Here is an 18,755-nt window from a genome sequence, read left to right as displayed (position 1 = left end):
GTCTGTGCATACCCCTTGACAACTAATCTTGCCTTGTATCTATTCACAGAACCATCTGCATTGTGCTTCACCTTATAAACCCACTTGCAACCAATTGCATTCTTGTCCTTAGGCAAAGGCACCAATTCTCATGTAGCATTTGCTTCCAAGGCATCCATTTCTTCATCCATGGCTTTCTCCCATTTTTCATTTCCCATGGCTTGCTCAAAAGAAGTGGGTTCTGGTTCCTGTATCACTTTGACCATATAGGCATAGTGAATGGCTGTAAATCCATCATATTTCAACCTATCCACACGATACCTAGCTCAGATAGACCTGTGCAAAATAGGCTCACTACCAGGTGCTCTCAAAACATCCCTTGTCTTCCTTACTCCAGGTGTAACAACAGAAGGAATACCCAACTCATCATCAATGCTCTGTTCTGAGCCACTGGATTCACCTTCCACATAAGAGTGACCTGCATTCACATCAATCATATTTCAACCTATCCACAGGATACCTAGCTCGGGTAGACCTGCGCCAAATAGGCTCACTATTAGGTGCTCTCAAAACATCCCTTGTCTTCCTTACTCCAGGTGTAACAACAGAAGAAATACCCAACTCATCATCAATGCTCTGTTCTAAGCCACTGGATTCACCATCCACATAAGAGTGACCTGCATTCACATCAACCATAGGCTAATCTATTTTCTCTTTTCCTTTTCATGATACTTGCATACCACTATCTGCATTGCTTTGAGGAGATTCTCCTGATCTCAATCTGCCTGTCCATGGCGAAGTATGTGAACCACTGCTAGAGGATACTACTAGTCCACTAATATTTTGTGATTGCTGCTCTGAATTCTGTGCAGCATTACCATTTTATGCATCTACATCATCAATCACATTTACTGGTTTATACTAGCTGCTCATCTCCATGGCGAAGAATGTGAACCACTGCTAGAGGATACTACTAGTCCACTAATATTTTGTGATTGCTGCTCTGAATTCTGTGCAGCATTACCATTTTGTGCATCTACATCATCAATCACATTTACTGGTTTATACCAGCTGCTCATCTCATCAAAAACATCTCTGCTCACTGTAAACTTACGAGTAGAAGACAATTTCTTTTGAAGTTCCTCCTGAAGAAGATGCACCACCATTTCTCTGCTCTTCAAAAATTAGAAGAGCAATCAACTCCTCAAAATCAGAAAAATTCTCACGGACAGCAATGGATATCCGGAACTGTGCATAATCCTTCCCTAGACCATGCAAGGTAACAGAAACTAAATCATCATCTTCCACTAGCGACCCAATGGAAGCAAGTGCATCTGCAATCTTCTTCACCTTCATGTGATAGTCATTGATGCTCATATTTTCTCTCTGCACAACATTATGCAACTCCTGCTTGAGCTGCATTTTCCTGGCTTGTGTATTTGTGCTATACATTTTTGTCAAAGTATCCCACGCCTCCTTCGGCGTGCTTGCATCCTGAATATGCACAACCATAGAATCTGAAATACTGATAGACAGCCAGTACATAACTTTTCTGGCTCTCTCATGCCAGCCTTTAAATGCCTGCATTTCCTGTTGGTTGGGAACATTAGGTAGAACAGGTTCTTCTTCAGCTCCAGTAATGAACTCCCAATAGCCTTTTTCCATAAGGAAATTCGTCATTCTAAACTTCCGTTCTTGTCAAGCTTTTCAGTGACAATCTGTGAAAGAGAATCAGACGCCATTACAGAACACTGCAAAATATTCTGTCACTATTAAAAACACAGCTTCTGCCTCACAAGGGCAAGTCTGCAAAACTGACGAAAGTGGTATTTGACCACATAGTCACTTCCTAGTGACGATTATGCATCAACAGGCAATACGAATAATTCTGTCACCCCCAATATCTCTGCGCACAGGCATACGATGCAATTTCGGCGATAACTTGTCACCGACCTGCAGAACAGTGGTCGCACAGCAAAAACAAGGCACTTTTTTGAGAGCCTGCAAAAAACTTCCACCATCAAAACGGGCCCCGAAATGGCCTCGAATCAAAAAAATAATGTCACTGCAGGCTTCGCCCTCTCCCGCAGCATATATTGTCCTCTCGCCACACCGCAAAGGACGTCCCAATCTGAGACAGTGTACCTTTGCACTTTTCGGCTGTGCTACTGCAGAGATTTGCTCTCAAACTCGAAAAAGGAAAGCAACACTGATCCTCTTACCAAGACACCACGAACTTGGTTTGCTTTCTTGCGCTCCTTACCACGAATCGGGCTCTGATACCATGTGAAGAGACTGGGAGAGAAGGAAGGAGTGTCACTTGCGGCTTTCTTACATACACAATGGGGAAATACACACAAAGGTGGAGGCTGAAAACAGTTTTTCTCTTCTTAGTTGTGAAAGCCAAAAGAACTCTAAGTACACAAAGGAATAGATGAACCCTATATATGGGTCTCAAACCAAACTCAGCTAACTACGGTGGCATACTAACTGAGCCACTAACTAGAGTACATAAAGATAGCTGTCATCCAGCTATTATTCATGGGCGGTATACCAACCGCATCTGCAGCTAACAAGTCAGTGACATAAATGCACAACGGTCACCCTGGCATATCACCAGTGGAGCTCGATATCTCAACAGCCTGTGGCATATGTAGTAGCTAAGATGGTGAATACCAAAAAAGAGTCGTCGTTGAACGGAGGGGACCGTAAAGTCAAGTACACATAATACAAAGACTTGGGATCTCATCAAGTAGTCCACTGTGCTTGACCCCTCACCATGTGGACAAAAAGTGAGTCCTCTAGATATCGGACATTACTATAATTGCTATAAATGATTAAGTGTTATATTTATCCCATCTCTAGTAGGTAATGCCCATACCCGTCACCTAGGGTGCGTCATCCAAGTCCCTCAGTATCCCAAGCTCTACTGTGTCCACCTCTGGGTCACACGAAAAATCTAGTACCATGCATTCAAGTCCCCTTGAAGGAGGGTCTCTCCCTACCTAGAGAGCTCCAAGATGTCATTATGTATTGTCTCACATAGGCTGTGGCCCTCCATGATGACCTCATGCACATTGGATGATGTATCCAGGGAAGACATTGTAGTGAAGATCCAAGTGTGCGATCACATTAGATGTCTAAACTTGTATCCCCACATGTCAAGCATACTCCTCCTTCCGCATCACAGATATGAGTGGTCTTAGGTGTGATCTGAAAAGAATTGCTAGACACCCAAAACCTCCCACCCCGCTCTCTCCTCATCTCCTTCCTGTCGTTCGACGCGCCTAAGTGTATCCGGTCACTACGCAATATGTCTCGTACACTTGGTGGTCTCTGGACCCCCCGGATCAAACCATAGAGTTACCGTTGCAATTCCACACAGCTATTCGCAATATGACTAGTACCCTTCTCTCATATGCTTGACAATGTCATGTATTGTTTTTATCCCTTTCTCCTCTTTCTCCTTTTTCTCGGATGATCACCTTAATATCTCTATATGCACAGCCCATCCCCCTTCCTAACTTGTTGCTATTACTCAGATCATACCATTCCTTCTATATTCTTCCTGCAAGAGTGTGAAGTCATCATCTAGGTATGTCCTAGTCCCCTTCAATGCTGCCCTCATTCCAATGAAAGTTGATTTGTCCGCTGTAGATATGAATTTGTTCGCATTGGCCTTGCTGGTGCATCTGCTTCAGCTTTCCTCATAGGTCAAACCTATTTCCAATTTTGTTAACCAAATCTTTGTTGGGGTTAAAGGCACATTGCCTACCCTTATATTAAAGAATTAAAGTTAGGACACCTATGACTGTCTTAAGACAGTCATAGGGTAAACCTAATCCTAATAAAACTTAAGTGAGTTTGTGGTGTGGCTCACTCATCACTTCACACCCGCACTAGTGTGTCTCTCTCACTCACTCTCTCTTGCTCTCTTCTTCCCCCTCTCGGTCCTACAACTGGTATCAGAGCCTATCTTCCTCTCCCGACCCAACCCCCTTTCTGCTTTATCCTCCTTGTTCCGTACGGACGTACGGACAGATCCGTACGGACGTACGTACGACCGTACGGACCTGGGCGCAGTGCCGTACGGCGGCGCATTGGCGGTGCAGGCGCGCAGGCAGCAGATCAGGGCGGCGACGCAGGTGCAGGCGCAAGCGGAGAGCAGGGCGGTGACGTGGGTGCAGGCACGGGCATCGAGCGCGGGCTGTGGCGCGGGCGCGGGCTATACAGCAGCTGCGAATAGCAGCAGGGCGACGCCGCGTCCCACCAGCTGCTGCACAGCAGCTGCTACAGCTGCATAGCAGCTTTTGGGCGCCGTACGGACTGCCGTACAGTCGTACGGACGCCGATTGTACCTGCAGGAAGCTACACCAGGGCAAATTTTTTCGAAATTTTTGTTCTCCCTCTCTCCAGGAGTCCGTACACTGCGCAGGTACAGGCAGTACAGCAGCAGATTTTTTTTCTTTTGGGGGAAGAAAAAAAAAAAAAAAGAGGTGAAAGCATTCTGCTCTTCATTCCTTTTGATTGAAGGTCATTTTCAGTTCACAAAACTGTCTCAACTTGAAAGCACAGCAAGTACTTTCATTCATCTCGTGCTTGAGGTGAACAGAACCACAGTGTGTGGTTGATTGACAGTTATTCTGTTCTGGGAAGGTAATGCCTTGATTTTGCAAGAGGATATATGCTTCTACTGGGTTTGAATCTCAGTTTACAGGTGAGCAGATCATAGGGCTTTTGCCTGGCAGTTGGTGCATTGTATGCCTTGAGGCAGTGTGGTGCCAGTGGGCACACTTTTGTCTTGATTTCCGCAGTGTCGAGGTGACATTTTCTTGCAGATCACATTTTTTTTGTGCAACACTCAGAGAACTTCAGTTGAGCCACGCTTGGCCAGGGCGCATCGAGTTTACTCGGTCCCTAACTGTCCATCGTTGACAGTGCTCAAAAGGTTCCTCATTGAGTGTTTGTACGTTGGGATCTGTGTATGTCATTTCTACACAGAGCAGTATATGCATTACACTGTTGGTTGACTTTGTCAGAGAGATTTTCATATTGCATGCTACCTCAGTTTTGAGGTTTTCTCCACTTGATTCAGGTGTCAGATCAAGGGGCTTTTGCCCAGACTTTGTTTGACAGCACTTTAGTTACCTACAGAGATCTTTAGATGCATTTTCTCCCCTTGGTCTAAGGGTGATTGCTTGGGATTTATCCCATTTACTGTTGCAGGTTTTGTGACAGGCTGAAGGATCATTTACTGTTTTTTGGGTGTTTGTCAAGTGGTTTCTGCAATTTAACTCAGTGCAAGACCTCATCTGAGGTGGGAGAAGTGATCAGTACAGTCAGTACAGCAGTGTTGGTGATTTTGTCAGATGATTATGCACTGTTAAACACTTGTTGAGCAGCAGCAGTCTGAAATTACTGTTTTTTATGCCTCTTTGAGCTCAGAACAGTTTGTCAGAAGGTACAGTATTTGCAGGGACATTTACTGTTTTGCTGCAGATTTTACTGACAGTAAAAACAGCACCTTTGAGAGTGCTTCTGGCTCTTGAATAGAGCAGGCTTTTCTGAGAAATCAGAACTTTTATTCAGTCCTTTTTACTTCCAGGGAGTCAGGTATTTTCCTCATCTGATATGGCATCAGGAGGAGGGGATTCTTCAATTCTGAACATAAAGAAACTGGAAGGAGCACATAACTATGCATTATGGGCAGAACAGTGCTTGAATGTTCTTCTGTTAAAGAAGATTGCTAAGCCCATAAGGGTAAAGGGTGTCAAGCCATCTGATATGGCAGCTGATGACTGGGAAGACCTTGATTTGTCCGCGAGGGCAGCTATCATGCTTACTATATCAGACACTCTTGTGTTCAATGTACAGGCTGAAAAGACCTCTTATGGTCTATGGCAAAGACTAGAGGAATTATATGCCCAAAAGAGCTCAGCCAGTAAGGTTTATTGGCTGAAGAAGCTGGTTGATCTTCGCATGAAGGAAGGTACAGCTATGACCTCACACTTGAGTGAGTTCAATGCTATCTTTACACAGCTGATTGCACAGGGGTTGAACCTTGATGAGGAGTTCAAGGCTACTTTCTTGTTGTGTACTCTTCCTGAGAGTTGGGACACTTTCAAGACCACCCTGTCAAACTCAAATGCCACTCTTATTTATGCTGATGTAGAGAGCTCTCTTCTTATGGAGGAGATGAGCAGGAAGAATAATGCGGGCAGCAAGTCTTCAAGTGCTTTGCAGGTACAGGATAGAGGCAGGACTCAGCAGAAGGGGAGATCTGCTAGTAAGTCCAAATCCCGCAGTCAGTCCCGTGGCAAAAAGGACATTGAATGTTTTTATTGTGGCAAGAAGGGACATGTGAAGTCGAAGTGCTTCAAGTTCATACGGGATCAGAAAGCCAAGAAGGCTGAAACAAAGGATGCAGGAAATTCAAGCAAAGGCAAAGGCAAGGCCAAGACAGATGACTTGGATGCAGTGAATGTTGCAGCAGAGGACAGTGACAGTGACATACATGATGTTTTATGCTCTTCTGCTGTAATAGCACATGCCTTGGTTATTGATGGTCACGACATGCACACCTGGCTCTTAGATTCAGGTGCATCTTTTCATGTTACTCCTCATAGGGAGTGGTTTACTTCCTATACAGGTACTCATGGAGTTGTTCATCTTGGGAACAACTATGCATGTCAGATTGCAGGGATTGGCAGTATTCAGATAGTATTTCCTGATGGACGGAAATTTATGCTTGATGGTGTTCGCCATGTGCCGCAAATCAAGAAAAATCTGATTAGCACTGGCTTATTGGATGACAGTGGTTACCACACCACATTTGGGGATTCCAAATGGGTGATTACTGATGGCCAGACTGTGTTGGCTGAGGGTTTCAAGAGTGATACCTTGTACCCTCTTTATGTTTCCAGTGTGGGTAATCATGTTGTTGCCATAACCGAGCTGCCAAAGGTTTCATTGTGGCATAGCCGGTTGGGACACATGTCTGTTAAAGGAATGAAAGAACTGTCACATTTGGGTTATCTGCCGCCTCTCTTTTTTTCAGATTTGCCTACTTGTGATCATTGTATCTTTGGCAAGCATTCTGTGACTCCTCATAAGAGGAGAACTCCCCAGAATAGAGCACCACTTGATCTAGTGCACACTGATTTGTGTGAGATGCCACAGTTATCACTAGGGGGTGCCAAATATTTTATTACTTTCATTGATGATGCCACACGTAAGGTGTGGGTCTATTTCTTGAAGCATAAGGGAGATGCCCTAGATGCTTTCAAGAGGTTTGTCGCTCAGGTTGAGAATCGAACAGGTCGTAGGCTGAAATGCCTCAGATCCGATAATGGGGGTGAGTATGTGTCACATGCTTTTGTGCAGTTTTGCCAAGCTAAGGGCATCAAACAGGAACTCACAGCTCCTCATAATGCATCTCAAAATGGTGCAAGTGAGCGGATGAATCGAACTGTTCAGGAGAAGGTTCGATGTATGTTGTCTTATGCTGCATTACCCCATGGCTTTTGGGCAGAAGCCGTGCAAACAGCAGTTCACATTATTAACAGGTCACCAAATAAGGCTTTGGAGTTGAAAGTGCCAGAGGAGGTGTGGTCTGGCAAGCCACCCTCATATAAGCACTTACGGGTATTTGGCTGCGAGTGCTTTGCTCATGTACGCAAAGATCTACGCACCAAGCTGGATCCAAAGTCTATCAGATGCATCTTTATGGGATATGGTGATGAAGGTGAAATGGGGTACAGGTTATGGGATCCCGTTAAACGGAAGATTATACGCAGCAATGATGTCATCTTTAAAGAAGATAGTGTACACAAGGAACCCGTGCAACCTGTGGAATACAGGCGGGTTATTTATGATGATGTTGGACAGCAAAGAATGCCTATTTATATGCAGCAGCAGCCTGCTGCAGATCACCCTGTTCAAGAGGGTATACAGGCTGAAAATCAGCCAGAAAATTTTGCCAATAATGCACCACTGGATGTGCCAACAAATGGGGCTGTAGAACAGCCAGATACGGTGGTACAGCCACCTGTTATGCATGAAGAACAGGCTGGACAGCAGCCTAATCCGGAACAGTTTGTTAGGAGGAGCACCCGTGCACAACGGCCTCCTGCCAGGTTTGTTCCAGGAGCCAATAATGTGGCTGATTTTATCATGCTGACAGATTGTGGTGAGCCTTCTAGCTTCAAGGAAGCTATGGGAAGAACAGAGAAAAAGAAGTGGGAGAAAGCCATGCAGTCAGAAATGGACTCTCTACTTCAGAATGATACATGGGACTTGGTGCAGTTACCTGCAGGCAGAAAAGTTTTGCCATGTAAGTGGGTTTACAAAGTCAAAGTGGATTCAAATGCTTTACCGAGGTATAAGGCCAGATTGGTTGCCAAGGGATTTAAGCAGGAGAAGGGCATTGACTTTGATGAGATCTTTTCCCCTGTAGTTAAGATGACTACTTTGAGAGCAGTGTTGGCTCTTGTTGCTCATGCTGACATGGATTTATGTCAGATGGATGTGAAGACAGCTTTTCTTCACGGAGATCTTCATGATGAGATCTATATGAGTCAGCCAGATGGATATGCTGTTAAAGGGAAAGAGCAGCTTGTGTGTAAGCTCAAAAGGAGCTTGTATGGACTCAAGCAGGCGCCAAGAGAATGGTACAAGAAGTTTGATGCATTCATGCAGTCCCAAGGGTATCATAGGTGTGAGACCGATCATTGCTTGTACACCAAACGGGCAAAGGATGGCAGTTTGATGCTACTCATTCTATATGTGGATGACATGCTTATTGCCAGTAAATCTCAGCATGAGATTAGTGCTTTGAAGAAACAACTGCATAAGTCTTTTGACATGAAAGACTTGGGTGATGCAAATCATATTCTTGGCATGCGTATTACTCGTGACAGGTCCAAGGGACTTTTGTTTCTGTCACAGAAAGAGTACATTGACAAAGTACTGCAGAGGTTTAAAATGGAGGGGGGGAAGTCCATTAGTACCCCGTTGCCTCCACATTTAAAACTCAGCAGTAAGGACAGCCCCAGATCAGATGATGATAAGGCTGAAATGGCCAAGGTTCCGTATGCATCTGCAGTTGGATCTTTGATGTATGCCATGGTTGCCACTCGTCCGGATATTGCTTTTGCAGTGGGAGTCATCAGCAGGTATATGGCAAATCCAGGCAAGCAGCATTGGGAAGCAGTGAAAGGTGTCCTGAGGTATCTCAAAGGTACCAAAGACTTGTGCATATGCTATGGTAGGCAGGATGCATTGGTGCATGGTTTTACAGATTCAGACTATGCAGGGAATGCAGATAACCGGAAGTCTACTACCGGTTATATTTTTACATTTGCAGGAGGTGCTATATCATGGGTGTCTCGGTTGCAGAAATGCGTTGCACTATCAACCACCGAAGCTGAATATGTTGCAGCCACTGAGGCTTGCAAGGAAGCAATATGGCTTACTCGGCTGGTGGAAGATTTGGGCATTACAGGAGATATGCCAGTTCTGCATTGTGATAGTCAGAGTGCTATCATGTTGGCAAAGAATCCGGTCTTTCATCAGAAGACCAAGCACATAGAAGTGAAATATCATTTCATCAGGGAGGTACTGGAAGACAAGCGTCTTGAGCTTGTGAAAGTACATACTGATGATAATCCTGCAGATTTGCTCACTAAGAGCTTGCCTACAGAGCGGTTTGCACATTGCCGCCACATCATGGGATTAGGATGAGACCATTCTTACTTTATGGTCTTGTATACAGTAACTGTATATTGCTGTATTTTTATTCTTTTCTCCCCTTTAGGCACATTGGCCTTTAGGTGGGAGGTTGTTGGGGTTAAAGGCACATTGCCTACCCTTATATTAAAGAATTAAAGTTAGGACACCTATGACTGTCTTAAGACAGTCATAGGGTAAACCTAATCCTAATAAAACTTAAGTGAGTTTGTGGTGTGGCTCACTCATCACTTCACACCCGCACTAGTGTGTCTCTCTCACTCACTCTCTCTTGCTCTCTTCTTCCCCCTCTCGGTCCTACAATCTTCAACATCCCCCATTAGGACAGCCTATTGCCAGCCCTTTGACACATAAATTCAAAGCTTTGTTGTTCCTCGTCCTATCTTCCAACATAAGCGCTACTTGCATGAGATGACGGATCCCCGCACTAAATGTACTGCACCGGTAGCCACTACGACCACACAAAAAGTCCCATGACTGCCACAGAAGGACCCACTCGGAGAGACAAAGAGAACGTTACGATCTATAGATAAGGATGCATGGAGTAAAAAGAAAAATACAAGAAGCTTCAGCGTGTTGTTGAGACCCTAGAGAGTGAAGAGAAGACAGATAAAGAGATCCAGCCACCCAGTCCTATGCCCACTCGCTTGACCCAAGTTTTTCTATCTAGGGGCCTCCCTAACCCAAATTACATTCCCTTGGGCTCTTAGAGCCTTTGGATTGATGGAGTGGGTCCCAATCAAGTATTTGCAGTGGGATAGTAGAGAATGAGAATGGATTGATGCAGGACATCGAGAAAAGAGCCTCTGCTTCTTTCGATACACAATGAGTAATGCCAGGAAATATCAGCTCAGCTTGAGAGGCTAGAGGCTTACCAGAGCACCTCGTTGGGAGAATTTTTAAATTTTTGCAGAATTGCAAGATAATGTTTGAAACCGACTTTGGAAATCCTTCAAGAACAGAAAGATCACTCTTTTCTTTTCGCTGTCTATACATGGAGGGATTGCAGTGAACCAGCGGAGGTCGAGGTTCGGCACAAATTCCACTTGTGCTCGTTGCCTTTCTCCTAAGAATTCAATCCAGCATTGTCTTTGGGACTCCAAACAGGCATGGATTATTTGGAAAGGGATTGCTAGACTATTGAGAACCTTTACACACTCCACTTTCTATAGGACTTGGGGATCAGTAGCTTGGCTTTCCCTTTCCGGGCCTCGGGTTCAATACAAGAGACATGACTTCTCTTGGTCATTATTGATTCGAGTACATGTAGTTGAGTCATGTTCCTTGAGGCTTGGATGATGTTCCGATACTTCCACACAGGCATGCACATGCATCAATTGATACATCTTGGGAGATTCTAGTGAGCATATCAGCATGGCATATTTGGAGGTCTAGATGTACAGAGACCTTGGACGGCTTCCAGGTTCATCCTGCTCACACCTTGGCTAGTATCTGGAAAGACTATCTGGAAAGACACAGTGCATACTTTGATGGCCATATGGGTGAGGATGAAGGGGTCTTCGTAGGCAGCCTCCTCCAGAGGGGCAGTATTTCTTAGGGAATGGGAGTGGCTCCCCTTTTTTCTCCAAGTCACCTATTGGGTTGAGATGGCATTTTCATCCTCAACCGTGGTTATTTCATTGCTCCGTTTAGGATTTCACTTTTGGCACATCTAGGGTATATTTCATGTATGGCATGATGTTTTTTCTCCCTTGAGTATTCTCAGGGAGGGTCTCTCATACTTAATAGAAGTTCTTTTCATGGCCAAAAAAAAAAAGATATGCTCCACCTATTCCTCTTGTAGGCTGATTTTCAAACTTTCCCTGTCATTACATCTAGAAAGCATTTTGCTCTACAGATTTTCTGTCATTACATACAAGAAGCACGCTCCTTTTTCTCCTGCTTCCAGATTTACTTCTTTATTTAGACCCTGTTGGGCAAATGTATATATTTACATTTCAGTTTTGTAAGGCCATAAGCCATTGTTGCCATGTTATTTTCTTTTTCTTGTTTCTAATGATTAGAATATTAAACAAAAATACAAAAGAGCACACAGCACAATAAGTTTCATTGCAATACTTGCACCCTATTCATGCAGACAACGAATTGACAGCAACAGGGGACCTGTTGACAAGACTTGGTCCAAGATGGTGACCAAACTTGGTCCATGCAGTTGACCGGACTTCGTAGGTCCACGCCAATGACCAGCAGAGTGTCAGTCCCAAGACTTTAGTAACAGAACTTGGTGAAGCCAAACATGAGCAACGCAGGGGATACGTGGTCCCAAGGCCCACCATGATGCAAGAGTTGACAAAGGATCCAATTGGACCCAAGCTAATCAACGCAAAGAGAACCAAGACCGAGTTACCTTGGATTTTCAAATAAGTCTGCACATGGGATCTAATCATCCACATGGAGGAGTTATACCACTGTCAAGGAGTCGAAGCAAGTGCAAAAACCAAAGCATGATCTAAAGAGAAACAGCATAGTTAGGAGGCATCAAGGGGCAATATTGGCTTGAAGAAGAAGATGATATTGGCTTGAAGAAGAAGATGATATTGGCTTGAAGAAGAAGATGAGTCTTCAAAGCATAGGAACATCTACCAATGGAGGAAGAGGAGAACAATGGCTTCAAATGGAAAGGCCACTTGTTGATCTAGAGAAGGTAAGGAAGAATATGTGAAGATAGGGGAGAAACAATCCTTTGTACAAAAGAGAGACCAGATTGTGAGAGGAGAGGCCTAAAGCTACCAATGCAGGAAGAGGAGAATCATGGCTTCGAATGGAAAGGCCGCTAGTTGATGAAGGTAAGGAGGAATAGGTGAAGATAGGGGAGAAACAATCATTCGTATGAAAGATAGATGAGAGTGAGAGGAGAGGCTTGAGATACAAGCTAGCCCGTTGTATTTGGGATTCTTGGTGAGTCATCTATGTACCATCCAAGTCTCAAGAGGTATTCCTATGTACTTTGGGCAGCTTGGTAACACTGTCGCGAGTCTTCTATCTAGCTCCCGCATGTGCATCCTTGTTTTGGTTCTTGCAAGCATTCGCATAGATCTCTTCTTGTGTTTCCATCCATCTCTTATTTCTGTTCCATTGTGCGATTGCGCCATAACCTGCAACATAGTTTGTTTCGTTCTACGGATTGCACCGTACCATATGAGGCCATAAGTACTGTCGCAACACCCATAGTCCCACAACTTCCACCAGACTTCTTGAACCTCCCACCGGTGGCCTTTGGCCTCCAGTAATACCTCCGGAAGAGACCGAGACATGTAAAAAACAGGAAGAGGGTAGCTATTGTTAGAAAATGGTTGCTTGCTTAGGGCCAACACTACACCCCAACAACCGAAGATGAACCCCGAGGTCTCAAAACACTTAATGTGGAACACAACTCACTCCTTGGTGCAGACCAGCAGACTGTTCGAGAGCATAGGAGAGTGCTTGTGTGCTGAAGACAAAGCTCTCACAATTCAGGATTCTTTGGACGGTCAAGAGCACACCAAGCGCAGATCCACCCATTGTAGAAGAGCCGGATCGTGGTGCACAGGAAGAGAGACTGAACTAAAGGATGCCCCACAAGGGGACCCTTTCAAAGGGCTGTTTGCCCCTGAAACCAGCCGATTGTTTTGCTAGTCTGCTTTCACAGACTGAGTATGGTGCCCCGACCCAACAGACTACAGACTGCAGTCTATCAGTCTGCAAAACACTTTTGCCTATAAAGAGGCCTTGTCTGCAGGCTCTTCTCCTGGACTCTGCCTCAGCCCCAGATCCTGCATTGTACCTACTGCAACACCAGTCCAGCGCTGCAGCACTGCCGACCAGCTCAGCATCAGTCTGCTCGAGCTCTGAGCTGTACCTGTGCAGCCTGCTGCTTCCTGATGCAACCTTCACGCCTCCTTCCATACCTGCTGTACATGACCACCAATACCTGCTGCTGTTTCTAGCATTGGATCTAGGTGCTGCCCATGTGGCAGCTATGTTGCTGCTCCAAGGCAAGCCTCACTCTTTCCCCCTATAGGTCCTTCTACTCTTAAATATGCTGAGGTGTCAATGCCTTGACCTCTCCTTATTTGGGGGCTCACAGTTGGGGCATTGATCCTCTAACAGCAATGTGATAAGACTTTTTTTTTCTTTTTTTCTTTTTGCAAATAAAGGAACCTTCTATTAATGCTTGAAAGACTTCATACAAAACAGCAGCCCCGAACGTGCTGAGTATGGGAAAAAACCAGCAAAAGGCTGAAAGAGCAATTTAATAAGACTAATGCAAGGGCACTTCAAATGCATAAGAGTGAACACCATCCAAGCTCATTAAAGACAAGTAAAAAAGCACCATGGAATAATATCAAGTTCAAGAGGAAACTTTAATTGCATAAGACCTATCAAACCCACACTATTCCACATGGCTTCTGACTTTTACTGTTGGAAAGAATCCCCACTCTCTCATCAATAGGACTCTTTGAGACAATTAATTTCAACTTTTAGCTTTACCATAGAAGGGAAAAAGTTAGGACAAGTTGTTGGAACAAAGGAGGAAAAGAAAAAGAGATTGACTGCCACTTGGTGAATCTGTAACCATCAGCTCAAACTAAAAGAGTTTAATATGAGCAAAACCTGTCGTCCAGCACGAGCTAGGAGGGTGAAATTTCCATCTTCCACAGAGGCCTGATCATCACAAGAGTGCTTTAATAATAACATTCCCAAACGTGTTGAACCTGGCATACCATAGAATGCTCATACAAAAATAAAAGTTGTAGTTCGAAGTCTTAACAAAATTACTTACACTAGAAAGCCATAATTCCAGATCTTGGGAAACTACACGCTTTTCAAGAACCAACCTTCCAGGTGTGACTTCGTTGATTCTATATGCAAACCAGGAAAATCTTATTACATAAGTATGAGTTCAATTCAACTTGAGATGCACAATCGTGAAGATTAACCAATTTGAAAAGCTGACACATGGCCAAATACATGTATATTGCCTCAATTTAATGCCTTAATAACCATGACATTGTTCATCCTTCTTTGTAAATACATCATAGGTATACCATGAGGAATGGCTGAAAATTTTTGGTTAGCCTCTATTTATTCCTGGAAGTCACAAATTAGATTTTGTAAAGTTGACCTAAAAATCCTGTGGCTTCAAGGCTCTTAACTCAACAAATGCCATAAGTGTCCCTGAGTATCTGTAAGAGCAAAAGTTCACACACTGTTTTGCAAATAATATTGAACATGTACAGCTTGGTTTCTCTAAAACAAGATCATTAAGGCTCTCCTTGGAGCAATAAGAAGCTTGAGTGATAATGAAATCAGATATTACAGATCGACACATTCTGGCAATATTCACTGTTATAATAAATGTAGTCAACATGAAAGAAAAGCAAGCTAGTGTATGTGCTCGTTGCACAGCAGAACTACACAAGCTTCGAAGGTCTTTTAAGTATTAAAAGCAAGCTAGTGGGTGTGCCCTTAGCATGCAGAACTACAGGAGCTCGAAGACTTTCTTGGAAGATGCAGAATACAACTAAAACTAATAGGGGAGAAGTGGAACAAACTTCTTTGAGAAAGATACTTGACAACACGTTGCCATTAACTTGAAGCAGTGCAGTCTTTATTACGAATCCATTTCATGGTTTTTTAACTTATATATTCTACCCATGAGAGAAACACGCATTGCAGCGATCTTGCTGCATTGCACTGTCTACTGCAATGAAAGAGAACATTGTTGTTTAAAGTTGCATATATTTTACCCACGATGACACACTTCGGAATCTTGTATTGTATCTCTTAATGTGCCAATTGTATATCCAATGTACCCAACTGCACTTTTGTATGTTACAGTGCTTACCCGTCCTCTTGCAGCAGTTCCTGACAAATATCTGCCAACCCTGAGAGGGCTTCAGTTGAGCTTTCATCTTCATTTTCAGCAGAATCTTCCTGATAGCACCAACAAGTGAATCAACACAGCTGATATATTGGAAAAGTTGGCTAAGAAAGGGAAGGAGATGCAACGAATAAATCAATTACTTGTGGCATGAGAGTGTCCAGAGTTTCTAATAATGGATCCCCCTGAAGCTGTCTCATGGAAAGCGCTAATCTCATTCTTTCCCTGTAAAAAATGGTCATAAAAACCAATAAACACATATATGACCCTGACGATGTGCCTGTTTGTGAATCCATGAGGAGATTCAAATACCTGAAGGCTGACACCATTCTGTCCTAGGGCTAAAACATAGTCAAGCAGAGCTTTGAAAGTTACCCTTCCCATTTAGCTTGCCTTTGTGCAAACCAAAACAAAGTACTATGCAATGAATGAGAATAATGGATTATACAATATTTCTTAACCATATACTAGATAATTGGATTCTTGAAAATCCATTATGCTTGTATGGGTGAACTGCACACAGTGCTCTTTCATTTCATGCTGATTCTAGCCTGAGCTTTGGTCAGGATACATGTGAAAGACCAATGTTCCCATTCATTGCATAGTACTTTGTTTCGGATTATACAGTACTTCTTAACCATATACTTGATAATTGGGTTCTTTGAAATGCAGTATGCATGCACAGGTGAACTAAATATTACTTGGTGTAGAGCACTTGAGTTTGGAAATCACTGCTCTTTCATTTCACGCTGATTCGAGCCTGAGCATTCATTAGGATGCGTGTCTTTCAAGCATTACAATTGTATATACAACAATAGTCTTATTCTCTTCCAAATGCACCCTCGTTTCACCCTCTGATCTTGGTGGACATCTGAGGTCAGCTGTGCATGCCTTGTTTCTCCCAAGATCATTGAGGAGGTCACCTCAAACTTACACTCGTAAGGGTTCGAGAAGGTACCACAGAGGAAGGTCACAATAAGGCCAAAAGCAGCTAATGAATTAGATATACAGATCACCATCATAAGAGACCACTAACTTTTCACAAAATACAATCCATAAGTAACAGGGAAATGGCTGAGAAACTTCGAAGGAAACATTGTTATTGAAATAAGTGATGAAGGCCCATGGTAAATGGAAGGTTGAAAAGATCTGAATAAGAACCACCAGATGAAAAGATATGGAGGTAATATGAGCATATGGGACGAATAAGCATGTCTAATCAGTTGTGATCGAAAAGTACATGTGTTCCTGCAAAGCATCTCCAAAACTGCACATTATACAAAGATCTTCTCTTCTTCCCCAGATAAAAGTTGTGAATACATCATATAGGTGTAAGTGGTAAGAATCTAGGTGATAGAATATAGCATTATGTATGTGTCACTCGCACATACATATCCACCACTTTGGCCACGATGAGAAGAAAAACCCTTTTTAAATAGATAGAGGAAGGCACATTGAAGAATTGCCTGCCTAAATAAATTGTTATGTGTAAGTACATCATACCAACATTCACCCAAAAAAAAATTCAAGAACTTTTGAGTTCATATTCTTGGAGGCTTTTGTCATAAATTTGGAGGCTTTTTGGTCAAAGTATAGCTAGGATGGCACAAAATCTGGAGGTTTCTATCAAAAGTTAATCAAATTTTAGCAGTTCACGCTGCAATAGATCCAGGTTTTTCATGAACTCTGCATCAGTGGAGAAGCAGCACGGCATACAGCGTGATGAAATCGAGGATGATTCCCTCTTGCTCGTGCATACATATCAACCAGTTTTGGCCACAATGACAAAGCACAAAATATATTGCAATTGATATAAGTATCTCTCTTTAAATAAAATTGTGTTACTGTAGTTTGCTCAATTGGTTTATCTAGTATCTGGAATCCTTTTTCGTGCAGCTTTATTGTGTCCCCTCTATAAGGCCCTTGTCACAACATCTTTGATGTAGACCACTCAGGCCACAATTGTCTGGTCAATCCTACTAAATCTGAGTGCTGAGAAATTCGAGGTGCGAAGGAGACACTGAAAGGGACGCAGCAGAAGTTACCGGCAGCGTCAGGTAAGTTTTTAGGGCTCTTTTTTAGGGTGCAATAAGGCATGGAACACCTTAGAATAGTGAAGCATTAGTTTTGAATCAACCATGCCTGGTTGCGAAACTCCCTCGCACACATCTTCCGGTTGGCGTACTAGAGGAGGTATTTTGCAGCAGGGTGGGAGCATCAAAGAGATGTTTTAATGGTCACCAGAACATGTAATTGTTAGAATTATTATTATATTCTAGCAGTGACCAATGTAATGTAATAAGTAGGTTAGGGGCACTTTTCCCTCTTTAGAGGTTTTTCCCCCTAACCACAGTTAGTTCACTAACTACGGTTAGTGAAGGATAAGGTTTTGTCACTTAGACAAAACCTTTAAGTGACAAAACCTTTCCCTCTTGTTGTATTCAGTCACTTCATCTATTGCAATCTGACGTTCAGCTCTCTTGCTCTCTCACTCTCTCTTTCTCACATTTGGTATTAGAGCAGCAAAACCCTGCTCCTAGCTTCCGGCCTAGCCCCCGGCTCCCAGCTCCCATCCCGTTACACCCAACGCCAATCTGCCATCCGTACCTCCGTACAGCAGCAATCCGTACTTGCGTTGATTGTCCGTATAATCTGTACGGTACTCATGCGCCAGTCTGTACCTGCCATCCGTACTTGTGCTGACTGTCCATACAGTCATGTGCAGACTAGATAGTACAACGTCCGTGAACAACCGTACAACGTCCGTACGCTGTACAGATTTGGAGTTTGCTGGCCGTACATTCGTCGTACACTCACCGTACCACATGTTCTGTACAGGTATCTCCGTACAGATCTGCGCCGATTGTCCGTACCTACTACTCGTCCGTGCTGTGAGCCATTTGGCCGTACGCACAGCATGTTGGCTGCTTGGTAGTACACAGCTTCAAAGCTGTTCAACGTACTATGAAAAGCGACGTCATCAAAATGGTTACATCTTGCTTATCTTGTCAACAAATGAAAGCAAGCCGACGACTTCCAGCAGGACTTCTTCAGCCTCTTCCAGTTCCAACTGAAAGGTGGGAAAGTATTTCCATGGATTTCATTACAACACTACCACGATCCTCCAGAGGTAACACTCAGATTA

The 18,755-nt window shown here is 43.6% G+C and overlaps 1 protein-coding gene across 1 annotated transcript in view; it reads right to left on the bottom strand.

The window, feature by feature from the left end:
• Positions 1–18,755, bottom strand: part of LOC147902098 (Nucleic acid-binding proteins superfamily) — a 51,952-nt gene that overhangs the window by 13,940 nt on the left and 19,257 nt on the right. Inside the window, exons 6-9 of the mRNA XM_087375273.1 lie at positions 15,754–15,835; positions 15,575–15,663; positions 14,510–14,588; positions 14,341–14,391 (exon numbers count right to left, since the gene is read on the bottom strand). Coding sequence (XP_087231399.1) covers positions 14,341–14,391; positions 14,510–14,588; positions 15,575–15,663; positions 15,754–15,835 — 301 coding nt within the window. The remainder of the gene's footprint in view (positions 1–14,340; positions 14,392–14,509; positions 14,589–15,574; positions 15,664–15,753; positions 15,836–18,755) is intronic.

The sequence above is a fragment of the Dipteris shenzhenensis genome, chromosome 5, assembly GCF_047967505.1.
Source record: "Dipteris shenzhenensis isolate YYH24624 ecotype China chromosome 5, Dip_SZ_1.0, whole genome shotgun sequence".
Classification (NCBI taxonomy): Eukaryota; Viridiplantae; Streptophyta; class Polypodiopsida; order Gleicheniales; family Dipteridaceae; genus Dipteris; species Dipteris shenzhenensis.
This window is presented reverse-complemented; position numbering and strand designations above follow the sequence as displayed.